The 25497-nt window shown below is 62.5% G+C and overlaps 1 protein-coding gene across 1 annotated transcript in view; it reads left to right on the forward strand.

The window, feature by feature from the left end:
* Positions 1–25497, forward strand: part of EEFSEC (eukaryotic elongation factor, selenocysteine-tRNA specific) — a 110562-nt gene that overhangs the window by 67229 nt on the left and 17836 nt on the right. The window contains exon 5 of the mRNA XM_027523939.1: positions 23798–24454. Coding sequence (XP_027379740.1) covers positions 23798–24454 — 657 coding nt within the window. The remainder of the gene's footprint in view (positions 1–23797; positions 24455–25497) is intronic.

Below are 25497 nucleotides of genomic sequence, written 5' to 3' on the forward strand. Positions count from 1 at the left end.
GAGAGCCCCCGGGGCTGGGCTGGGGGCCTCAGCCAGGTGCCCACTGGGCGTCCTCCCCCCCAGAGCCCGTGCTGTGCCCCAGGGCTGACCCACCAGGACCTGGCATCTGAAGGGCTGGCGGGGAGAGCCACGTCTTCCCGAAAGTTCGTCCTCATCAGGGGAGTGTAGAGGGAAAAGCGAGTCAGCTCCGTCACGTGTGCATCCTGGACTCAAGCTGATGGCGGGTCAGCTCTCTCCTCCGCACGGAGGGGGTGTGGCCTTAGCCGCACCCGGACCCGAGCATGACCTGACCCTGCTCTGAAGCTCAGGTCTGTCCTGGGAGGGACCCCGGGGGCTTGAGGACCGTCCCTTAAAGACCAGCGGCCACTCCGGCGTCACCCAGTGGAGGAGGGAAGGGCTTCCCGGACAGCAGCGTGTGCGGACACGCGGGAGCAGGGAGCGGCTGAGGCTGCGCTCGACGCGTGGCCTTCCATCTGCGTGGTCACCGTTGCAGAGCAGAGACACAGACGGCCCCCCGTTAGGTGTGGTTGCCATGCTGACCGAGTGCCTCTTGTGTGCGCTTCAGGCCTGCGCTGTGCCCCTAGCGGGCACGTCCCGTGGGCTGGGTGGGCGGGGGCATCGTGTGACCGCGGAGTGTGCGCCCGTGACCCCGCATGGGACGTGCCTGGTCAAGGGGTGTTTCATTCGGGCGTCCAGACTGGAGTGAAGCAAAGGGGGCCGGTTCCAGGAGCTGCTCCTCGGGGTCCAGGCACCCCGAGGCGTGTCCTGCCCAGCGCTGGCCCTTGGTGCCGCGGACGCAGGCCGCGTCCACTCCCCGAGCCGCGCTGACCCCCAGGCTGCCCTCGGGGCCGGGCAGCAGAGGAAGCGAGTTCAAGCCTGTCACCTGTTTGTAGTTTTCGTAATTTCTGATTTGGCATTTTGATCAGTCTGTTTCTGGTCAAGGAAATGCATCCGCATCTCATAACAGGAAACCCTTTTGTGATCTTTACTTCAAGGCATTTTTCTCTCTCTCTCTCTACTTCCCCCGTCGTTTTTTCTCTTTTGGCAAAAATACAGGCCCAATATGATGTGCGTCTTATTAAAAGTTCAGCATAATTTATTGCCATTGGTTTGTTTACAAAGTCAACAATCCCCAACTGCACAGCGTGGCCTTCCTACAGTCACTGCTCTTTTCAGACTTTCTTGGCTTTTCCTTGGGGCTAGGGTTGGGGTGGGGGACAAGGAAGGACCCACACTTGAAGGGGTTGCGTGGCTCCAGGCTGATTCCTCCCAGGTCACAGCGCTAACCAGACGCCCCATGACGCAGCAGAGCCACCGCCATCAATGCGGGGGTCCCGGGGGTGGTGGACACCAGGAAACTCTACCCCCTCCTCAGCCCAGCAGTCCTCCTGCCCTCAGAGCCCACAGGACGTGTGGGACCCGGTGGGGGGAGAACGGGCGCACAGCAGTGTGTCCAGCGTGGGCCCCAGCCCCTGCACACGTCTCTCAGGGGGAGGACGGAAAGTGGGGGTGGGCTGGCCCAGTCCCTAGGGCTGACTTAGCCTGGGCCTCGGGGGGCAGGGTCCTGGCAGAGCTAGAGGGGCTGCCCCCTCCCAGGCCAGCGCTTCCCTCGTCACTCTGCTGGGGGCGCCCCAAGCCCACCCCGGGACCTATAGACAGGACCTGGGGACATAGCCCACAGGGTCCAGCCTCCCGGCCTCCCTGGTGGGAGGCGACGCAGCAGAGGCCAGGGCAGAGTCTGAGCTGACCGCCCTGGGCCACCACCGTGGGGCTCCCCGGAGCCCACTGCGTCTCCTCTCACGGCCTGGCCCCCAAGGCCCGCATGTGTGCACCGAGCCCCGGGCACTCGTGAGGCCACCCCCTCCTTACCGCACCTGCCCTACGGCAGCCTCTTGCAGCGACCACCAGAGGCCCAGGCCACCCTGCAGGAATGCGTTGCCTTAGGGCCCTGGGCGGCAAGGACCCATGGCCTCTGCGGCCGCCCGGCTGGCCTCCTGCTCTGCGTACCAGGGAGGGCCTTGCCCCGGGCTCCCAAGGCTGGGCGGAGCTCCTGGGAGACCAGAGTGTGTGGTGGAGCGTTGCCCGCTCACCGTCGTGAGCAGGTGGGCAGGGAGGTCAGGGAGACCTGGGCTGGCCCGTGAGGCTCGCTGAGACTCACCGTGGGGGTGGGGGTCTCCGCTCCGGCCTCCGCAGTCCCTTGGTTACGGTTAGATTTGACAACTTCCCCAGGAGTTGGGGTCTGCAGGGCCTCCACCTCTGTCTCTAGGGCTTCCCTCGTGTGAAGAGGCAGAGAGCCTGCCGACCTTGCAGCGGAGCGGCAGCCCTGGGCGCAGAGAGCTCGAGACCCCGGGTGATCTGGAGTCTTTGCGACCTTTCCTTGCAGATCCCAGGGCTTCCTGCCTCCCCACCCCCGACTTCCCAGGGCCCTCATCAGGCGTGGGGAGGGGCTACCGCGAGCCTCAGTCCTGGGGACTTCCCCCTGGTTGGAGCGTTGAAAACTCCAGCAAAGCAGACACGCGGCATGTGAAGCTGCTGACCCTGGTCTCCTGGCCTCTCTCACAGGTGCTGGGCTCAAAGCCGGTGGCTGTCCCCGTTCCCCTGGAGACCCTGGTGCGGGAGCTCCCGGCCGCCTGCCGATTCCTGAGTGTTCGCGGCCACGGGGGCCCAGGAGCTGGGCGGGTGGGGGCCCGGGGGCAGGAGGGGGTGTGAGGTCCCGAGCGGCGTGTGTGTGGCCCCAGGGAGTCAGCCCCACACAGAGGCCACACGCTCCCTGTGTGTGTCGACCTGAGTCTTGAGGGGCTGCGGTGATGACACAGAGGCCCTGAGGTGAACTGTGTGATCATGTTGTTCCGTGTCGGGCGCTGCAGGAGCGTCCAAGGAGGCGCGACCCGGCCAGGGGTGCGCCCCGTCAGGGCCGCGCCGTCACCAGCGCTGTGCCCACCCGGAGCGGCCGAGGACCTGGGGGCCGTGTGCCCGGGCCGGGGACGGGCGTCTGCAGGGGCCGGGGCCGGATGCCAGCCTCCACTCTCCCCACTCCCGCCCCTCGTCGCCCAAGCCCAGGGTCCGCTTTGGACGACCACCCCTGCGCCCCGACCTCGAGCCTCCTCAGTCTGCAGGGAGAGGAGCTGGGGGCAGGGGGACCAGGGCCCTGGGTGACGTACGGGGGCTGGGTCGTCTCAGGGCCGGCAGGGCCCAGGGCAGGTGGGCTGTGCGGAGTGGCCGCTGACCCTGGGTCCGGGTGGCTTCTGACTTCTACGTAAAGAAGACGAATTTTCTCATCGAAGGGGAAAAACTGCCCGATTATTATCAGGGCAAGTTGGTTAGAGTGTTAGTTAAGTCATTTGTCAAAGCTCATTTAGTTGTCAAAATTAAATCATTTCCCTCCATTTCCTGGCGGATTGGTCATAATGATAACTTTCTTGGCACGGCATTTATCATCCTGGTCCAAATGGGGGATGGGGTCGGGGGCAGGCGGGAAGGTGTCCCCAGACCGATACGACTCCCTGGTCCTTCTGTGGCAGGAAGATGCTATTTTAATCGTGCTTAGCTCCTGTTATCACTTACAGCATAGCGTTCACGTAGCTGTAGCTGCAGGCCTGGACTAAAGCAGGGTGATACCAGTGGTCATGTTCACAAAGCAGGGAGAGAGACATGGGGGGCTGTCAGCTCGCCCACCCCAGCGACACTGACGGCGGGAGACGGTGGCCCTACGATGCAGGGTTCTGATTTCAGCCGTGCGGCTAAAAAAATTAACATCCTAAAATAATTGTGGGAAAAAAAGTGTGGCTTACAAGAAAAAAGGGTCTTGCACAGAAAAGAAAAAGAGAAAACGGTCCAGTCTCTCATTTCTCGGATGCTCCTTGACGTTTCCGTAAGGTCAGTCATGTACCTGCTCACAGCCCTCGAACAGCACGAAGGTTACAGCTGAAGAGGGGGAGTCCCCCCACCCACCCTAGGCCCACCGCAGCCAAGCTTGCTGATTTTTCTAAATTTTTCTCAGAAAGAATTTTAGGCAATGTTGGCATACACACAACTCTGTATGTGTGTGTGTGCATCCGCACACACGTACATATATATATATGTAAAATTCTGTTAATTCAGTCAGAAAAGTGTTTGCTTTTTGTTCATCGCTGTAACCTTGGAGGTGTTTGCTGGCGTCTGTCTCCCTTTAGCTGCCTGCTATAGAGCGTGTCGTGTGAAGGCCCTGCGTCGTCTCCACCCGCTGCTTACCCCTGTTGATGGACGGTTGTCCTCTTAAAAGTTACAGCTGATGCTGCACAGACGGCCTGCTTCGGATGTCCCAATGGGCTTGTGTGAGAGTAGCCACGGTCAGCCCGTCCTGGTGTGATCTTGCGTGTACAGTTCTGACGCTCACCGCCTCGCCTGCCTGCAGCAGAGGGGTGTGAAGCAGCATCGCTGCAGGGCCCCGTGAGCCCGCCGACCCCGGACCGCTGTCCCCAGCAGCCACGCTCTCCTTGCCCCTCCCCGAGCCTACGGACGAGCTCTCTGTGTGTTGATTGGCCACTCGTCGTGCTTTGCTGCTGGTAAATTACCTGCAGGCAGTCTCTGCCGTCTCAGCTGTCTCTTTCACAGTGGTAACTAGTAGTGACTGTAAACCCTCCACCGTGAGCAAATCAGCCGTGTCAGGCGCTGTGCATCACAGGCCCCCCTCCCTCTCACGCGTCTCTGGTCCTTTGCACACGTGGTCTGACGTGTCAGCCCCTCAGGACTCTGCTGTGTGCTCTGCCCGTCTCAGAACGGCCTCCGAAGTACACGCTTCCTTCTGAAGTTGTTTTTTCATTCTTTCTTTTGTCTGCAGTTACTCTTTGACTTTGCTTTCATGCAGTAGCATGGTGGCACCAGAGCCATTTGAAGCACCGCCTTGGTCGTCAGCTTAAATGCTTCTCTGAGCTTTGTTGCTTTTCACTGATTTATCCTCTGTTCTCCAAACTGTTTCTTTTCTCTCTTAGCTCTCTATGAATAGGCTTCAGCAGCTGAGACTGGTTTCTGCCTCCTCCAATCCCGTGTTTCCGCCTGTCTTTCTCAGGATGCTTGTAGCTGTTACTGCACGCTTATTTTTCAGATGAACTTTAATATCATGTTTTCAATCACCAAAAAGCAATTTTGATATTGTAATTGAAATAGAGCTGAAAGCAGACTGATTCAGAGAGAGTTTGTGTCTTTATAGTCTCTGGGCTTCCTGTCTGATGGCACTGCGCGTCTTTCCATTCACCTGGAGATTCTGAGTTTTCTTCAAGTAGATCCTGCACATTTCTTCAGTTTTTACCCAAGCATTTCATCTTTTTGGTTGCTCTTATCAATTGGATCTTTCCTTTCATTGTAGTTTTTAATTTCTCTTTGTACAGAAAGACTGTTGATTTTTTAATGTTAATGAGTAACACACCACTTTACTGAAACAGACTTCTCTGTAGTTTTTATTATTTTTCCCGTGGATTCCCTTGAGTTTTCTAGGTATATAATTGTATCCTTTGCAAACAGGGACAATTCCATTCTTTGCTTTCAGCGCTCAGCACGCCCCTCTCCTTCTTTGGTCTCATCACATTGCTCAGTGGTCCCAGAACAGTGCTAGGTGCAGGCATCCTTTGTCTATAATTGTAATCAGAATGTGCCTAATCTTTTATCCAGAGGAGCCCTAGCTTTTAGTATCATGTACCTTCCTTTTCTAGGAAGCAGATATTCATTTCCTCTAATTTCTTTTAAGTTTTAACGTCAAACATCATGGAAACCCGCTTTGGCATCTTTCTGAGTGGCTGGTGACTTGTCCTTTGACCTGCTCATGTGCTCTTTTACATGAGTGGTTTTTCCGGTGTTACCGCCCTGGGCACACCCTGCTCAGCCGCAGCGCGTTACTATTTTAATGTCCCACTGAGCTGCATTTGCCACTCCAGCCGTCGCAGTGCGTGTGTTAACAGTCGTGATCACAAGGCCTGGTGTCAGCTTTGGTCAGTTCAGCTTTGAGCACCAGAATACCAGCTTAACGGGAAGAATTTGAAAGCTTTCGTTCTTTATTCTTCCTGAACAGTTTAAATAAGCTGTATGTTCCTTAGAAGGCTGAAGGTCTCTGAAACCATCTGAACTTTGTGCTTTTGGGGTGTTAGCACTTTGATGACTGTAAACTTTTTTCTTCTTTGTTGGTTTTCTTGATTTCCATCTCTTCCAGGGACAATTTTGGTAAAAGAGTTTACTAGAAAATTTTCTATTTCAGTTATGTCTTCAGATTTATTTGCATTGAGTTTTGCAAGTGACGCCTCTTAATTTTTTTACACGTCGTCACCCCTGTTTTTTCCCTAATATGTTGTGTTTGTGCTTTACCACTTTTCAAGAAACAGCTTTTACCGTTGTCTGTCAACTCTGCCATCTCCTTTTCTGAATGAACGCCGTGGCTTTTCTCTTCGTTCTGCGCCCCTCTGCCTGGGTGGGTCCTCGCCGCCTCGGGCTTCCTGCGTGGCGGCTGGGCGCGTGGGCCGGGCAGCTGCTGCATCTGCGGCTGTGCCTGCCCTCTGAGCCCCGCTTCGGTCGCATTCCTCTCTGGGTTTCACGTTACTTTCTAGACATCCTGCTGCCACTTCTGTTTTCAGCTTTGACCCGAGAGTTGTTTAATGAGGAAATCTTTGTTTCCCAGTTGCGTTTTTTTTTTCTTCTTCCTGTTCGTTTGGTTGTGCATTTAGAGTTTTTATTGCATCGTTGGGGGAGAACGTGGCCTGTGTCATGTTGACTGTTTGGAATTTATTGAGTTTTTCTTCGTGGCCTAATACATGATTTTGTACATGTTCCAGGGGCTCTTAAAAAGAAGACTTATCTGTTACCAAGCTTGAGATAAACGCCCCCCGTGCGTCGCGTATGTGGGTTTCGGTGCGAGCTGACGGCTCCCTCTGCCCCCGTCCACTGACGTGCTCGCCCTGTGCTCTGCTGGAGGCTCGCTGGGGCAGGTGCTGTCATCTCCTCGTCCTTTCTCCTCTGCTCCCAACACTTTGCGGTCGGCTGTGGTCTCTGCCCCTTCACGACTCACGTCTTCCTGTGGATTAAGACCTTGCTGAATCACCAGTGGCCCTTGGGCTCATTTCAGCTTTTTCTGCCCAGAATTCAGACTTGTTGGATTTCATTTTGGCAATTCAGGCCTCTTTTTCGTTAGGGCAGTAATCTTGATCTTTTTTTCACTTCTAACGTCTCTGAGTCATTTTGTTTTAGAGGTGATTCTTACTTGCAGTACAACACACCGTGACCTTGAAAAATCAAAATGAATATTTAAGCCCCACGGAGCCCTCTGCACTCACTTTCCCTGTCTGTGAAGTGGGTCGTTTTCTTCAACCGAAACGTTACGTGGTGTTTACTGTACACGTTATGCCGCTGACTGGCACGATGCCATCCTCTTCAAGACATTCTTCCTCGGACTTTGACAGATGAGCCAAGCAGGTCCAGGGAGGTGAGTTTTCCAGAGCTGCCCAACCGGCCGTGTGTGGGCTGTGCTCCCCCCCGCCCAGGGCTCCCCACTCCACACCCCGTGTTCTTTCTGCTCATCGACCGGCCGTGTGTGGGCTGTGGTTCCCCCTGCCCAGGGCTCCCCACTCCACGCCCCGTGTTCTTTCTGCTCATCGACCAGCCGTGTGTGGGCTGTGGTCCCCCCTGCCCAGGGCTCCCCACTCCACACCCCGTGTTCTTTCTGCTCATCGACCAGCCGTGTGTGGGCTGTGGTCCCCCCTGCCCAGGGCTCCCCACTCCACACCCCGTGTTCTTTCTGCTCATCGACCAGCCATGTGTGGGCTGTGGTCCCCCCTGCCCAGGGCTCCCCACTCCACGCCCCGTGTTCTTTCTGCTCATCGCTTGTAGCCGCCATCACACCATCGATGGAAGCCCAGGTCAGCCTGAGTGAAGTGATTTCTGGCTTTCTGGATGAGCTGTGGCAAGTAGGGTAACCTAGTAACCAGGTTCACTTTTTACTTAATTGGAAGCAGACCACGGCGGGCTCAGGGGTCAAGCAAACAGTCTCCTGAGCAGCGCCCCCCCGCCCCGCCTGTCCTCTGAGCGGGAGGGCCGCCCTGCCGGGGCGGGGGCTACTCACCCGAGGGCCACCCTCTGGACACTGCTTCCGGCTCCTCGTGACCGTCAGAAACAGCAGATGGAGCCAGAGACTTGAGGAAAAAGGCCACCCGGTTCCAAGCCCTCACCTCCTGGGGCCGCGACCTCAGTGCTGAGCGTGGGGCGGGCTTGGCTCCTTGATGGGGGTCGTGGAGGTGCGAGGTCCGCCGCAGACGCTCCCGGGGGTGGACTGTCTCAGGCCGCTGTGAGGAGGAGGGACTCGGGGGCTTGCTGGAGGCAGGAGGTCCTTAGGGCCGGAACCCCCCAGCCCAGGGTGGTCCTGGGGACGGCCGTGTCCACGCTCCCGGCTCTGTTCCTCTGGGGCCCGCATCCAGTCGGCTGGATGACCTTGCTGCTTTGTCTACTCAGGGACAGTCAGTGCACCCAGCCCTGGGCTCCGAGACGAGCCTGCGGCCTGAGCTCGCCCCGCGTGGGAGCGGCCCAGCCTCAGCCCCTGCCGCCGCGGGCACGCCATGGCGGGGCTCGGCCTCCTCTGCCTGCGGGCCAGGCCTGGCCCTGCTCCGTCTGGGGGATGCTGAGGACGGTTGCAGGTGCGCCTGCCCAGTCTGGTCCCAGCGCGGCCCTGGGCGTCCCTCGCTCCCTCTTGGCAGTTGTGCTGTGGGTGAGGGGAGCGGGCCAGGGAGCCAGCCTTCCAGCTGTGAGCAGAGGGTCTCTGCGCAGGCAGAGAAGTGTAACTGGAGGAGCCGAGCCCTCAGCAGTGAGCTCAGGCCTTTGCCTTCAGCCTGGAGCTGGCCTCGGGAGAAGGGGCTGCAAGCCAGGCTCTGCCTCTGGGCGCCCAGTGGCCAGGGCCCTGCTCACTCAGGCTGCAGGGGCCTGGCCGGCCGGCCTGTCCAGACTGGGAGCTCAGGCCTTCTGGGGCCAGGTCCACCCTGGCGAGGTGTGAGCCCCCGTCTGGGTGTCCGGTGCGCAGGGAGGCGTGAGCAGGGGGCAGACACACCCACCAAGCTCCTGGCATGTGCTCAGCTGAGCTTCCCACCCGCTGACCCTCTGAAGGACCCTCCGGGTCTACTGCTCTGAGCCCCACCGTGCAGACGGAGGCCAGTGTCAACGTGCTTCACAGCACTGGCGTCAGAGCCCGTGGGGCGGCTCCTCCCAGCGCCCGCTGTGCCCCTGGTGGCAGCTCTGTCCTCTGTAGCTGGAAAGGGCGGGTCGGGGGCCTCCCACATGCCCGCTCACCGCCTGGATTGTGGACTGGGGTCGTGGGAAGACCTGGGGCGTGGCCGTGTGCTGCCAGAAGGTCCGGTGGAGAGTGGCCGTCCCCGTGATGGAGGGGGCGAGGGCCTTACAGGGAAGACAGGTTTGGGTGAATGTTGCCCAGGGGTCCGCGTCCATCCAGGGACAGGTGGTTGTGAGTGGTGGGTACGGAAAGGGCGAGAACCTGGCCAGAGACCCAGGTGTGCCCAGCACGGGGCCTGCAGGTGAGTCCTTGCGGGGAAGAGCCTGGGGAGGCCCCAAGCCTGGCTCAGCCAGGAAGGCTGGGCAGGAAGTTGAGGGTCAAGACCCTCCTGGGGGGGTGGGCAGGGGACTGCCACTTCTGAGAGCTCACTGGGGCCTCGCAGGTGAGGCCCCTTCCCCAGTTTACAGACAGGGAGCAGGTGCAAGGAAGCATCTCGGGGATTCATTCACACGTGGAGTTTTAGCTGTGACAGACCGTGGGTCCTGCCCTCAGCCCTTGTGACTGAGCTGCGAAGGTCCGAGCAGGCAGTGAGCACTCGTGGCCCTAGTGGCCGAGGTGGGGGGCGCGGTGGTCCCGCCAGCCCAGTGCCCTCCTGCGGGGCTGCCGCTCCTGGAGGCCCGCCCTGAGGGGAGCGCACGGCTCTGCTGGGAGGCCGGGCGCCACACACCCTGCGCTCTGGCTCCAGCCCCCTCGTCCGACCGTAACGTGCATGGACCCAGGGAAAGAGACACGTTTAGGGAAGGAAACAAAAGCAGCAGGTCAGTGCGGCCGCGAGGGGCCCGAGGCAGCGTCTGCGCCTTGAGGAGCGCACGCACCCGCGCCCTCCGACGCCCAGGCGGTGCCGTGTTCAGAGCGGCCGACGAGCCTCTCAGCAAGGGTAGCGAACCAGGGCCCCCGAGCCCTGCGCTGGTGAGGCCGGCGGAGGCCGCAGAGCGTCCCGTTTGCCCCGAGCCCTGCGCGAGTGAGGCCGGGCGGAGGCCGCAGAGCGTCCCGTTTGCCCTTCTCTCCCTGGTGCATGTGCGGCCGTGGGAAAGCACTCTCTGTGGGGAAAAGCCCACTCAGAAAAGGCTTCAGATTTTCTTCAGACGTCTGGTAAGGAAACCAGCTACACGGCGACGTGAACTACTGGAAAATAAGTGAACAAAGCTTATTTACAGCACAGGAGATAGCCCTCGAAAAAATCTGAAGAATTAAACACGGGATTCAGACCAAAGTCACGTGAAACAGCAGTGATGTGTGGTGGGAAAGGATCACCGTGCGGCTGCCTCCGCCGATGGCGCCTCCTGCACCGGGAGTGCGGTTGTCTTTACAGGAATTTGATGCCTGCCATTTGCAGAAGCGGGCAGTGTTTGGCATGCGGGCATGTGACGGGTCGTGCCTCCGCGAGGCCCGGGGCTCCACTCTGTGGTCGCCCCCGGCCCCTCCCCTGCTTTGGTGCGGCCACTTCCCTGCAAAGCAAGAGTCGGGGGGTGGTCAGTGAGGAGAGAGCCTGGGAAAGGCAAGGACCCAGGGCTTCTCGAGGAGGGGCAGCCTTTGGCTCAGAGCCATGCCCACCGCCTGCAGGACACAAGGCCCGGTGTGCGGATGCAGCCCGTGCAGCGCCCGTGCCCAGGGAGCTTGGCAGGGCCCCCTCCTGGCCTGTACCCCCTGGAGAGGGTTCTGAGGGGCGCTGATATGCCCTCCACTGTGGCTGCTCCCCCACGTCAGCTGCTCTGCCCTCCCCCAGCTGTTGGAGACACTCTTGGAAGTCCTTCAAACTCCGACTGGCCCGGAGCCTGGGGAGGTTCACATGGGAGTCAGTTCTCCTGCTCAGCTCTGCTGCTTGTGCAAAGACCCCAGGCTGCTCCGTCTTGGAGTCCCAGCCCCCGGATGGTGCCCAGGCCACCGTCAGGTTCATGCGTGGCCATCAGCCCCCAGGGGCCACGTGGCGGATACACAGAGCGTCCTCCGCAGCTGCTCGGGCGTGTTGGCCAGGAGGCCTGTGTCAGGGAGGTTCTGCGAGGGGCCTTGCTGCGCCGGGAAGGAGGCTGCTCGTCGGCGGCTACAGGCTGAGCGTCTTCTGCTCGTCCTCCCTTCTGGCTTCGCCCCCGCAGCCCTGGGCACCACCGTGATGCCCAGTCCCTCTGCCGCCGCGGCCACGCGCAGAGGCGGGAGACGGACCCTGCTGCCCACATGTGCCCTGCGCCTGAGACAGGGGAGCCTTTGTTCGGCTGAGCGCCCACTGGGAGCGTGCCAGCATTCCCGAGGGCCGGCCCGCGCCCTCCAGGAAGGACAGGGCTGTCCCTGCTTGTTGAAAACTGGAACGTCAGCTAATGAGGAGCCGTTGAGAGACTGGTGGGTCCCATCCCAGGACAGCTCACCACGGTGGGCCTCGCTGCTCCCCGAGGTGCAGCGGCGGCTGGGCGGGAGACTGCGGCTCCCAGCCTCCTGCTCACAGGATGTGGCCGGGTGCCAGGCCCAGGGGGTCAGGTTTTTTCTTCCCTCCTCACCATTTAGCTGTGTCATTGTGTGAAGAGCAGTCAGAGGCGGTGTTCAGCTCAATGTGTCTCTTGGGGACACCTGCAGAGAGTCAGCTCCCCAGGAAGGTGGCCTGGCCTGGGGACTCGGGCGGTCCTGTCACATGGCCTTATGGGGCCCAGCTCCTGCCTGTGCCCATCTTGGTACCGCTGCAGGCGACCCACTAATGCCCGGGGGCCAGGCGCCCCACAGGGTCTGGGTGAGACGCTGCCGCCTCCCCGCTGTGGGCTGGGGTGATGGCGGCCACGCAGGTGCCTCTGGGTGCTCGGGTGGACCGTCAGCGTGTCCCTACCCTACCCGAGCCGGGCCTTCCTGGCGGGGCTGCGCTCACACTGGCTGCAGGCCCGGGGGTCCACGTCCAGACACGCTCAGGAGGCAGCTGCTCTCAGGTCTCAGGGCAGGCAGGTTGTCGGGGTCGGGCAAGGCCACCAGCCAAGCACCAGCTGCCGTGGCCTCTGCCTCACGCGTTCAGAAGACAGGACGTGCCTGGGAGGACGGAGGGACCCGGGGGTGGCCACGCAGCAGCCGCTCCCGCTGGGCAGAGGCCTGCAGCCCCCCGCAGTGTTGGCACGGGAGGCTGAGGGCCCGCCTCTGGAGGCCCCACCCTTCCAATGCAGGGTATGCGGATTTGATCCCGGGTTGGGGAACTAACATCCCACATGCTGCAGGGCAACTAATGCCGTGCACCGTGACAGAGATTCCACACATCACATCTGAGACCCAGCACAGCATGTTAAGAAACAGTGCCCAGGCCACGGGTCACCCGGCCTGCCAGCGCCTCTGCCCGCCCCGCCCGCTCCTGCCCTGCACAGGCCGCGGGACTGGGGGTGTGACTTGTTTTTTCCTGATTATAAAAGCAACGTGTATTTCTAGTGGGAAAAATAGAAAAGAGTAACGGGGGAATTGACTGTAATTCTATCGATCACTCTTATATGAACTCCCTTTAATTTACTTTCCTGTGTTATAGGCTATATATTTGCATATGGTGGACATCACTCTGTTTAATTTTTACTTAATATGTCAGTGTTTCTGATGCATGGAGCACCAGTTTCACAAATATGTCCTGTATCTTTGAAAGCGCTTCGCTTGTTGCTATTTCATTGTTTCTTACTATTATCCTTACGTTATTTTCTTTCTTAAATTTTCCGGAAGCACTTTGTGTGATGCCAGTGATGCCTGAGGCATGCCGTTTCCGCAGCGCCTCACCATGCCGGGAAGAGCACAGCCCTTTCTGAGCACCCTCCGCACGGGTGTCTGGCACAGGGTCTGGCTGCCTGTGTTCTGTTTTTGACTATTTATGTGGCTGTGCTGGGTCTCAGCTGTGATGTGTGGAATCCTTGTTACGATGCATATGGGATCTGAGCTTCCCGACCAGGGATCAAACTCGCATACCCTACATTGAAAGGCGGATTCTTAACCACTGGACCACCAGGGAGGTCCCAAGGCCGCTTGTCTGTGAATCCGTGCTTTGAAGAACGGTATTACGTATTGCCTTTTTCAGTTATAGTGGAAATGCATACTTGCGGATAGCTTCACACACTGTCCCCTAAAGCTCAAAGTCAAGTTCCCTAAGATTCTGCTCCCAGAGAGAACCAGTGGTAAGGGCACGTGCACATCTGTTTGATGTCTGTGTGCACACACGCACACTCACAGATGCAGGTACACGCAGGCGCACACACACACAGATGCACATACAACAGGCACACACACACACACACGTGCACCCGCACACATACACACAGGCACACACACGCGCGCACACACATGCACACACAAGTGCACGTAGACACATGCATGCACATGCACACTCACAGGCGCGCACACACACAGACACACGCACACACAGAGGCACACGCATGCGCACGCCCTCGGGAGTAAAGGGCCCGTGGTCCCCGCGGCCCTGGCTGTGGCCGTGTCCCGTGACGCGCTGGGTCTGGTCCACAGGAGGCAGGCTCGGCATCGTCACGCCCCCAGGACGGGCTCTCCAGCTGCCCCGGGGCCTGGCCGCGCACGGCCCTCCGTGAGCGCCTCCTCAGAGCTGGTCCCGGCTTTCTGGACCAATTGGCCTGTGTGCGGAGTCACGTGGTCCCAGGGGCCAGAGGCCCCGCGCGGGGGATGAGGCGCGCCTGGGCCGCCCGGAGCTGGGTGCAGAGGAGCGGGGGCCGGCAGTGCCCCAGCCTCCGCGGCCGGCCGGCCTCCCTCAGCGCGCGCTGCCATCATTCTCCCTGCGTGACACTCGACAGCGGGGAGTTAGCCAGCTTGTTTCATCTCTTCTTAAGGAAAAGTTAAATTTATAAGCCCAGCCCCGACCTTCCCTGTAACTCATGTGCTCATCCTGCTCCCTGGTTTGATGTATGGCACCGCTGTTTCATTAAACAACATACAGGAATAATTAGTTCGGCAACGATGCCTCAGAACAAAAGCCCTTGATTTAGTTTGACTTTATAAGTTGGTCTCTTTTGATGTGCAGGAGCACATCTGGGGTCTCAAAGAGAGCAGAAAGGAAAATAGACGACGTCTAGCCAGGCTGGGGCTCCGGGTTTCCCAAGCACAGCCAGTAACCCTTTGGTCCCGGGCCCCAGCGGCCGCGTGAGCCCCGCAGACCCGTCAGTTCCCGCACTCGCGCCCGGCGGCCGGGCCTTGCTGCAGCCCCACCTCCTGCGTGCAGACCCTCCTCCTCTTCTTTCCCTCACTCAGCGGGTGCGGCGTGTCGGAGCCCACGGTGTGCGGTGCCCTCGAGTGCTCTGGGGGCCGCAGGTGAGCAGGGCCTCAGCCCCATCTGTCCTGCTCTCAGGTTCTGTCCCCATGGGCTGCCTGGGGGTCTTCCGACCTCCCCCACCCCAGCTCCTGCCGCCAGCAGGTGAGGCTGCAGCCTTGCCCGACCCCCGGGGCCCTGCAGGCCCCACAGTCATGGACCCCTGCCCCCTGCCCACATACGCCCCTCTTCTACATGAGCTGCCCCCCTCCTCCAGGCCCCTGCAAATAAGTCCCTCAACTGGGCACCGTGGCTTTTCCCTCGAACCCTGGCGTCCTTGCCGCCCCGGGAGAGCCCTTGGCACACAGTGCCCAGGAGGGAGTGACCGTCGATGCCAGAAGTACTGGGGTGGGGGGCCTATGTCCTGGCGTCTGGCCCCCTCATGCCCCGCAGAGGGCCGGGCGTACGACGGGCTCTGTGCACGGGGGTCTGGCCTGTGCGCCGCCTGGCCCAGCCGTCCACGTGCATGTGGACCCCCGCTGCCCAGGACCACGTGAGCCGGGGTGGCAAGGGCCTCGCGGGCTCGCGTTTACAGCCGGTGCTCCGGCAGCGGTGGTGCCGTCCTTGCAGGGGGGTTTTGGACCAAGTCCGTGCAGATTCTGTTCCAGCTGGCGTTCGGAGCCACGGGGGCAGATCAAGTGGCTCTCTCTCTGGCTTTCGGTTTCTAGGGAACCAGGTCTGGGACAGGCAGACGGCGGGTTCCCTGAGCCCCCGTCAGGCGCCCTTCACCCCTTGCTGCTCCAGCCGTGCCCCCCCTTGCCCTCTCACCCAGGACACAGAAGGACGCGCCCGCTCTCAGCAAGGCCCAGTGGGAGCACCAGGGCCGCCCTGCCTCCCCGGCCGGACGGGGCCCGGGACCGCCCGGCGCACAGCGGAGTGGCTGGCACTGCTGCTCCAGGCTGTCTGGCCCCTGCCTGTGGGCCACAGACCCCCGGGGCCTGCCCTGCCAGTGCCTGCACAGCCCCCCACTCTCGCCTGGCCTGGGAGAGGCGTTGTTTATCCCCACTTCACAGATGAAAACACCGAGGCCGGAGCGGGGACGTGATGCACCCCAGCCCTGCGTCCTGGCCAGGCTCTGAGCCTCGGCCTGCCTGCGTCAAAGCCCCTGCTCGCTCCGCTGCTCAAGGCGAGTCCCCTGGGCTGACCATACACCTTTCCCGCCTCGGTGACACGTTTCCACACTCGGGGCCCGTCAGCCCGCTGCCCAGGCGCCCGGTCCTGACCCGTCCGTGACCCCTGCCCCATGGCTCCAGCTCCTGACCCTCGAGGCCGCGGCATCTGCCAGCGGGAAGGGGCCGCTGCCGGTGCCGGCTGCGTCGCCGGGGACAGCAGGCTTCAGGAGGCTCTCCTGTAATCTCTCTATCCACACGGCCCTCATTTTAATTTGCAAAATTGAACCCAGATCGAGAGCGGTAAAGCCAGAGGACGGTAAATATTCATGCCTCAGTGAGCGAGGGTGGCTCCATTGCCGTCGTGAGATTGGGAGAATTACCTTGGGGATTATGTATATTCATGGGCCGATTTTTATTTGCGATATAACATGACTCCCGTTGGCCTGTGTGTTACCCGGTCTACCCCAAACAGACTTTGCGCAAAGCTCCCGCCCTTAAGCTCCTGGAAGTCCTCTCGAGTGGATCAACCTCTCCCCGCTTCCTAGGAGACAAGCAGGAATAATCGCCCCGCACCCAGCCGGGGGCGGCCACGCATCCTCCTGTGTCCGCTCCGCAGGGTGTGGTGCGGTTCTTGCGTGTAGGCCGCAGCCGAGGAGACGAGTTCTGCTCCCACGGCCATCTTGCCTCCCACCCCAACCCTGGGCTGCAGGACCAGGCCTGTGCTATGTGCCCGAGCTGGGCAAGTGCTCACAGGTGACCACCCAGGGAGGCCAGTCGACGGCGACCTGCCCCGCAGGGCATCCAGCTCTGTTGGTGCAGCTGCTCAGGAGCACCCGCGGGGGATCGGGCGGAGCCAGGCCTGGGCAAGGTGTCTGGCTGCCGCAAGTGTCTCCTAGGCAGCTCAGAGCCAGGCAGGGTCAGCCGGCCACAGCCCACCGCCTGCTCTCAGACATAAAGATTTTCATGCTATGACGGCAGAGCTGAGCAGCTGCAACGGAGCCCGTGGGGCCTGGGAGCCTGAGGTGGTAGCCGTCTGGCCTTCTGCAGAGACGTTTGCAGCCCTCGGTCCTTCAGCTTTGGGGGACGTGGGCCCTGGAGCCCCGTGTCGGGCTCAGCCCTGGCCTTCACGTCCTCTTGCAATTTCATCGTCACAGCGACCCCGATGAAGCTGGGCTGCATGTCTCCTTTCTGCTGATGACATAGTATTAACAGTAGTCGTGTTCGCGGCTCATCTTCACCAAACAGTTCCTAGCTTTTGATGCAGTGTGAATGGCTCTGCACAGATTACTTGGGGTAATCCCCCCCACTGCCCGGGGAGGCAGGTGCATTTTCCATCTGAGGAAGCAGAGAGGGCAAGCCCCATGTGTGCAGCATCATGGGCCGGCTCGAGGGAGCTGACCCGGGAAGCCTGGCCGCAGAGCCTGCACTGCTGGGGCCCTTGCCCTCAAGTGCAAGTTCATGTGGCAGCTTCACCCCCAGTGCCGTGCCAGCCTCCTTCTGTGGGCAGGACACACGGGATCCCGTGTCCTCCGGGAGGCCTGGCCCAGAGCTTCCCCGCAGGGTCTGCATCCCAGCCCACCACTGCTGTCGGGGAGGCCTTGGGCCCCGTCTGCCCTCTCTCCACGAGGGTCGCAGTGAGACCGACGACTCCTCAGGCCTGTGTGAGGGCTGAGTGGGCTGGTGTAGGTGAGCTTGTTGGAACACTGCCCAGGGTATACAGTAGGTGCTCCCTGAATGGGAGCAGTGGCAGGGGGAGGTGACGAGGTCCCCAGGCGTCTGAGCGGCTCGTTGGTTAGCACGTCAGCAGAGGGTCTGCAGACCACGAGCTGCAGGCCAGAGGCCGGAGTGGACCTTGGCCGTTGGTCTGGAGCCACGGAGAGCCGCGCTGGGCCCCCGAGACCACGGGCGTGGAGGCGGCTGGGGTCCACCTGCCGCCGCCTTGGTCACCACCTCACCTGCGCTGGGCCTCTAGTGCGTCCCAGGCTCCCCTACGGCCAGCCGGCCCCTTGATGGGACACGCCACTCAACTCACCACCCCACCCAGGGCGCTCACGTGCTTGGCTTTCTCTGCTCCGAGTTCTAGCTTTCCCGGTGTAATCTTCGTCCATCTCACCTGCAGCCGCTGCGCTCCTCGGATAGCGTGACAGGGTCCCTCGCAGCCCCACCAGCAGGTGGGCATGTCGGCTGTCTGCACTGGGAGCCTTCCATGTCTGAGAGCCCTCTCCAGATTTCCAGGCAGACCCTAGTCAGCCCAGGGTTCACCCGTGCCTCGCGTGATCTCTCGGCCGTGGAAGAGACTCTGCCGGCCGAAGCTGAGCCTCTTCTTCGGCCCACGGCTCCCTGGGTCCTCGGCGTCCTCCCCACGGGTGGCTTCTCACAGGCCAGGCTCGGCAGGGCCAAGGTGCCTTCGCGCACTGCGGCCGATTCGCCGGCTCTGGCTGGGGCTCCGAGTTGGCCTGGTGTCAGGAACAGGTGAGTGCCCCTGACCTTTGACACCTGTGGCCCTGGAGCCTGCACAGCTGCCGGACGTAGTTCTCCGTGGCCGGGCGTTCTGGGTGACTGCCCCCACGGGCCGGGGACTGGCAGGCCACAGCCAGCGGTCAGTTGCCCTCAGTGGCAGTTTCCAAGAGGGCAGTTAAAGCCAAGCCTTATTTTTATTTTAAAACAAACGTGGACCTATCATGGCATCGAACACAAAAATTTCTATGAGCCTTAAAACTTAGAAGTGGTTCTGTGCCCCCCGCAGCTGGCGTCCTGTACCTGCCCCCCTCTGCCATCTCCTGGGACTGCTGGGCTCTGGAGCCCATGGGCTGGCAGGCTCCCCCGGCACTGTGAGCCCCGCAGCTTGCCCTGAGGGGCCCGGGAGGGAGAGGTTGTGCTTTCGTTTCTGAGACCCCCCCGGTCTTGTCCGAGTGGGCTCATCCTTTGAAACCCCGTCGCCTGCCCAGGACCCAGGCCACCAGGTTGGTTCTCCACAGCCTGAGTGTGGCCATGTCCCTGCTTGGGACGCTTCTCCAGGCTGAGCCCCGCCCCCGGGTCAGAGCTGGCCTCCTTGGCTCACCTCCCGAGGATTCCTTACCCCACAAAAAGCCCGAGGATGTCGTTAAAAACAATTAAAGCCCCAGTTGTATGGAAAACAGGAGAATCAGACATCATTGTAATTCAATTTAAACTTTTATGGGATGACAAATGCGTGCAGGGTGGCTGGGAGGAGGAGCGCGGAGCTTCCTGGCAGGCCCCTTGTCACTTTTAGGGTTTTCCATTGTTGCCGGACTGGGTGGCTAAGAACCTGGGTGAGTCTGAGAGGTCGCAGTGGAGGGGCGGGGCCTCTGGTGGGCCCCGCGGTAGGAAACCCGATCCCCCCCTTCCGCCCCGCTGGTGCCCACCACGAGACAGCAGCAGGAGGGGCCAGCAGGCAGCAGGATGGCACGCCTGCCATGGACAGCCGCCTGCCCAGCGCAGGCACCCAGAGAGCACAGCCAGGTGGGCAGGCGCGGCACCGGCCGTGGGGCCTGACGGCGCATCGATGCTCGCTGCATCCCCAGGACTCTGGGCAGGGCTGAGCTGGGGCGCTGCACACAGGCCCGGGGGTGACCGAGCTCCGGGCAGGCAGCCTGGCCGGGCACTTGGGGGCGGGGCGGTGGCTGGAGGAGACAGACGCACCGGCAGGCAGAGCCCCCATCAGAGCCTGCACTCGGGTCCGCGGGTGCTTGTGGGTCCCCAGGCTTCTGAAGACGGCCTCCTCCTCTTAAGGGGCGTGTCTCGTTCCTGAGCAGGGGCCCCTGAGACGAACGTCTCCTCGCTCTCCTCCCTGGGGGCAGCTGGCTTTGGCTGAGGCCCCCGGGGATGTCTGCGTGGAGCAGAGCCCAGCGCTGGGCAGCAGCACAGCCTCTCGGGACGAGGCCAGGCGGGAGGGGCCAGGCCAGCGCTGCCAGGCCCGGTTCCTGGTGGTGCCAGTGCCCAGGGGCAGGGGCCGGGGCACTGAGCCAGGACAGGGAGGGGCCGGCCTGACCTCCTGCGATGTCGCCTCCCCGGGAGCACGCCTGGGAGGCCGCTGGGCCTGGCCATCCACTGTGGGAGGAGCTTCGCCCCTTCACCTCGGGGTGAAGTAGGGGCAGGAGGGACCCCCGAGGAGCCCCGTCCCGGTGGGCGACAGCGGGTGGCAGCCAACAGCCCACAGCGCCGCGTGGAGGCGCTTCCCGGCGCTGCTGGGGGCGAGTGGCCGTGGAGGTGGGCAATCAGGGGCACTGAGGCAGGCGTGCACCCCACCACGGGTCTGCATGGCGGTGCTGGGGAGCATGGGGAGGGGCACGACAGGAAGGGCCCCCGCGGTGGCGTGCCCACGAGTACAGGCATGGGTAAGAGAAGGAGAGACTGGGCAGTCAGGAGGAGCAACCTGGACAGACCGTGCGGCCCAGCCGGCCGCTGTGTGAGCCTGCAGGCAGTTGTGCGTGCAGAGACGTCTCCCAACAGGAGCAGATGTCCACCCCGGGCAAGGGGCCGAGCTGTCGAGTGGGCCAGCGGCACGGCCCTGCCCTGGACGCTCACAGGCGCGCGCACCTCGCGGGGCACTCACATGGCTGTGAACGCCTATGGTGGGACACGTGAAGACTCTGCGGTTTCTCCAGGGCAGCAGGGCCGGGGTCAGGCCTCGGGGCCTTCAGCCCCACACTGAGGCCAGGGACGAGTGGCGACTCAGACAGGTCAGTCCCAGGAGGGAGCACAGGCCGCGGGCACCTCGCTTGACCCCGCAGCTTTCTGAATGGTTCGTTCCTCTGAATGCAAGTGGGTGGGGGTTGACCCCCGGGGCGCATCTGCTGCCCCCCACAGCCCAGGCCGCCCTCTGCCCAGCGGCGTCCCCACAGCCCAGGCCGCCCTCTGCCCAGCGGCGTCCCCACAGCCCAGGCCGCCCTCTGCCCAGCGGCGTCCCGAGTTTGGCTTGTTGTGCGGTTAATGCACTGGGCGGGGATGTCTTATCTGCGCCCGGCCCAGCTCAGAGAAGAGGGAGAAATAAGAGCAGCAAATTGAAACCTTATTAAACCAAATTGGTCAGGTCTGATGGAGCCAAACCTACATGGATCTTTGAAAGCTGATTTCATTTTTCCCTCCGGTCTGAGCCTCTCTGGATTGCAGTAACTGATCCTGGTGTAAGCCTGTTAGTGTCGACCTTGTGCGTCTCTTCTCTCCCGACTTACATTTCGTTAAGCACTGATGCAGTCTCAGGGCCCTGACCCTCGCCTTCGGCACAGCCAGGAGCTCCCAGGCTCATTAGTGGACGAAAACGGATCACGGGTCCAATCTCATCACGGCCAGTGCCGTTATTACAGCAACCTCTGCGCGTCAGAAGCGCAGCCCAGCCCCCTTCTCAGCATCTGGTGATCCTGGAGGCTGTCCTCGCGTGTGTTGTGGTGGCTCTGGCTCCTCTGTGTCCTACGCTGCAGAAACAGCACTCACAGAGAGCTGGGCCAAGGGCTGCGGTGCTCGTGGGCGCTGGTGGGGCTGACGCGTGTGGGGTGATGGGAGAGGGGCTTCCAGAGGGCACAGGCCTCACCCCCAGGCCTCAGTCCCAGATCTGTGAAGTGCGGTCATCGAAGCCATCTGGGGGTGGTTGGGCGAACAGTGAGGACCAGCTTGTCACTCGACGAGTGTCCTGCGGACGCCGTGTCTCTCCTCTGCCCTCGCCGCCGCTGGCTGGGTGTCCGATCCTGCAGGCTGGTGCTGTGCAGGGCAGAGACGCACGCCTCAGGACCGCGCCTAGGGCCACTGCCCTGCCGATGTTCAGAGGCCTTAGAAAGCGCCCCCGTCACTGTGAGCCCAGCCTTCCGCCGAGGGCCGCAGATGCCGGAAAGCACAGCGCGGAGGCTCAGAAGCCAGAGAGAGCCCCTGAGGGCGTGGGGCCAGGCCGACAGACATCTGTCTGCTCTCCCACTAGCCCATCCCAGACCCCACGGGGCGAGGGCCTGTCCCGCTGGGGCTCTACTGGCCAGAGCGGGGCGCTGAGGGGCCAGGTCTGAAGTCTACCAGGCTGGCCATCAGGAGGCACCGCTGACCTCCGCTGGGGCAGGGGAGGTGGCTGGGCCCTGCCTCAAGCTTCAGAGCCTTCTTCCTGGATTCATGGTGGGGGTGTCCACCCTGCGGTCCCCAGCGCCACCCCAGGTCAGCTGGTCGGGTGGTCAGGGGACAGGCCGAGGGCCAGGCCTGCCTCGAGGTCCCGGAGCTGATCAGCCCAAGTCTCAGCCTGTTTGCCTTGTGACCTTGGAGACATCAAAAACCTCTGTTTTCTCATCCATAAAATTGAATGTAAAAATATTGACCTGCCTTGTAGGGTTTTATGAAGAATAACTGGCCCGGAGGATGGTAAAGCTTGTTTATTAATCAGAAAGGGCCAAACTGCTCAGCAGGCATGAGCTCGCGCTTGGAAAGCGTTGGCTTGCTTGATGGTGTTCCTCCTCCTCCTGCCAGCTCCCCCGCCCCCACCGCCCCCGTCTCGTCTCTGGCCGTCACTCATCACGCCTGTCCTTCCACATGTTGGGGTGCTTCCCCCGTGGAGGCTCAGGTGCCCCCCACACATGGTGCGGCAGGCACGCTGCAGGGACAGGACCCTGCGGAAGGCGGTGAGCGCGCGCAGGGCTGGGGAGCAGGCCCGCAGCGCGGCCAGGGTGAGGGCCCGCGGACGGCTCTGGCCAGGGCCCCACGCACCGGGCAGGGCTGGTGTCAGGTGACACTCTGTGGTCACTCGGTCACCCCGCGCCACATTCCTGGAAGGCCACGTCCCGGCGCCCGCGCGGACCGTGCAGGGTGCCTCTTTCTGATTAATCTTGACGGTGGCTTTTGACACCGCTCCTCTCACTTTCTCTGCCCCCTGACCTCCTGGTTAGGTGGTTAATGGTCTTTAAACAAACACTGGGGTTTCAGGCTCCACCGGGAAGGACCGGGCTCCTTCCGCCCAGCCCCCCTCCACGGGGAGGAAACGGGGGTTCCACACCCGACCTCGTAGACTGGGCGCCCGCAACCTAGCGGCCAGCGCTGCCTTCCGTCGAGGGTGTCGGTGGGGGGTTTCTCTCCTCTGCTGCTCTAAGCAGAGGTCGTCTGAAGGTCTTGTCACCCGATGTCGGTCTCTGCAGACGTGTTGCTGTGTGTGTGGGGGGGGCCTTTTCTGCGCCTGCTCCTCATTTAGCCGCCTTGGGCACAGAAGTGTGCTGCTGGGGTGGGCGTGTGAAGGTTTGGGGACAAGTAAGATCCGTCGCCCCTGGTGGCTTCCAGCCGCGCCCCCCTCCTCACCGCCGCTGCAGCCCCCCACCGCCTCCACACCTCCAGGCACCCCGGTTGTGAGTGGACTTTCCCTGACCCCCGCACAGCTGGCTCTTGTGATCAGGGTGTCAGCTCAGACACGGCCTCCGCAGAGGTCTTCCCTGAGCTGTGCCCCAACACAACCAGACTGCCCCAGTCCCCAGCCGGGGCCCCAGCATCATGCTGAGGCGTCTCCTCTAAGCATGGCGTGAACGACGCGCAGACTGGGCGTGCCTGCACACGCCCTCCACACGCAGCGCCCTGCGTCTGTCCCGCTCATGCTAATGGGCGGCGGCGCTGAGCAAGTGCCCGCGGTGCTGCGTTCTTTGCGGACACAGCTGGCCCTGTCCCCACACCTGGAACAGCCCTGCCCGCAGCGGCCCCGGGGCCCGTGTGTCTGGTGAATGAGGAATGGCTCTGCCCGGTGGCGCCCGCAGGCTGGCAGCGGGCGGGTCTGAGCGGGCAGGGGTGGCACAGCAGGCAGCGTGGCCGGGAGGCGCTGGGGCAATGCTCTGCCCATGGGGGTCTGGGCAGCCGTGTTTGTCCTGCACTTTCGAGGCAGCCAGGCAAGGCCAGGCAGGCGGGGCATGGGGAAGAAAGTGCAGGACGGAGCCTGGGTGGGAGAGGGGCGCGAGGGGCCCCGTGGTGCAGTGGTCAGGCTGCAGTGACCACCGCCCACAGCCAGGCCCGGGCGCCCCGTGGACCTGCTCCGTGCAGGGGCATCTGATCGGGAACCCGTGGCTGCTGGCAGCCCTGGGACGCTGACCTCTCCGCCTGGGCCCCCGCCCCAAGGTGCCGACTCTGAGCCCACTCTCTTGTTCCGCCCAGGTGGTGAGGAAAGTGAAGTCCATGCAGATGTTCCACACGCCCGTCAGCTCCGCTGTGCAGGGGGACCGGCTTGGTATCTGTGTCACCCAGTTTGACCCGAAGCTGCTGGAGCGCGGCCTGGTGTGCGCCCCCGAGTCCCTGCACACGGTCCACGCGGCCCTCATCTCCGTGGAGAAGATCCCCTACTTCCGGGGGCCCCTGCAGACCAAGGCCAAGTTCCACATCACCGTGGGCCACGAGACGGTCATGGGCCGGGTGATGTTCTTCGGCCCCGCCCCCGACAGCCTCGACCGCGAGCCCGTGCTGGACTCCTTCGACTTCTCCCGCGAGTACCTCTTCCAGGAGCAGTACCTCTGCCCGGGCCCGGACCCGGCTGCAGCCCACGCGGCTGAGGCCGATGAGAAGGCGGGCCAGGTCTCGGCAGGCCGCTGCCCCCGGCAGCAGTGGGCCCTGGTGGAGTTCGAGAAGCCCGTCACCTGCCCGCGGCTGTGCCTGGTGATCGGCTCCAGGCTGGACGCCGACATCCATGCCAACACGTGCCGGCTGGCCTTCCACGGTGTCCTGCTGCACGGGCTGGAAGACAGGAACTACACGGAGAGCGCCCTGCCCACACTGCGGGTGTACAAGCTGAAGCAGAAGCACGGCGTCGTGGAGCGGGTGAGCACGCCTCCCTGCCTGCGGTCCTCAGACGGGAGCTGCGTCCACATCCTCTGGCTCGGCTGGTCAGAGCCAGGCCAGCACACAGGCGGGCCCTGCAGCTGCCTGGCCCAGCTGGTCAGCGCGGGCGGGCGGCTCCTTGGGCGGCCCCTGACCGTCAGCTGTCCCCGCAGCCCCACCTGGGAGCCCCCGCCCGCTGGGCCCTGAGCGGACACGCGTGCAGGCCTCCTTGTCCCTGTGGCTCCCTAGTGTCGAGTCCGGGGGTCAGTGATGGGGGTGGTGGTCCTGGGACCGACCGGTGCCTGCAGGCTCAGAGCCGCCCGCTGAGAAGCCAGTGCCAGGAACTCGGACACCCGTGGGGCCTGCCTGAGGCCCCCACAGGCGCCGCGGTCCTGACCCCCAAGCGGTAGAGCAGGGTTGGCCGTCCGGGTGCGGCTGTGAGTGTGTGTAGACGCGGGTGATGGGCGGGGTGTGCAGGGACTGTGGGTGGGTGTGCAGGGCCCTGGAGCCCGTGACTGCGGGCCGCGTGGCCTCGCCTCCGACCCCCTGTGCCTCATCCTCTGCTGGCCCCCAGCCCTGACCCCCAGGGGCCTCTGCGCATGCTGCCCTGGGTGCTCCACGCTGGAAGGCGTGGTGTCGTCGTCACCCTGGCTGCCTGCAGATGAGTTTCAGTGAGAGTTGGCACACCCGAGAGCTGGCCAGTCTCTTTCCCTCAGTTCCCTTGCTGGAGAAGCGGGGGCTGTGCACCCCAGCCCTCAGGGCCGCAGGCAGGGGGGCCGCCGTGTGGGCAGGGCCGGCCCTGAGCGCCAGGCCCCGTCTGCTCTCCTGGACTTCCCTCCTGGCGCAGCTGCCTGGGTCCCCAGCTGGCACCTCTCTCTCCGCCGTGCTGGGGTCAGCCTGGGTGTGCCGGCCCCCCTGGGCCTGGCCCCCACTGGCGCCGGACGGGCAGGGCCTACGGGCTAGGTAGAGGAGCCTGGGGCATCGGCCCAACCAAGTGTGGACACGCAGACGCCACCAGGCACGCTGGCCGGCTTTGAAGTCTG

The sequence above is a fragment of the Bos indicus x Bos taurus genome, chromosome 22, assembly GCF_003369695.1.
Source record: "Bos indicus x Bos taurus breed Angus x Brahman F1 hybrid chromosome 22, Bos_hybrid_MaternalHap_v2.0, whole genome shotgun sequence".
Taxonomy (NCBI): domain Eukaryota; kingdom Metazoa; phylum Chordata; class Mammalia; order Artiodactyla; family Bovidae; genus Bos; species Bos indicus x Bos taurus.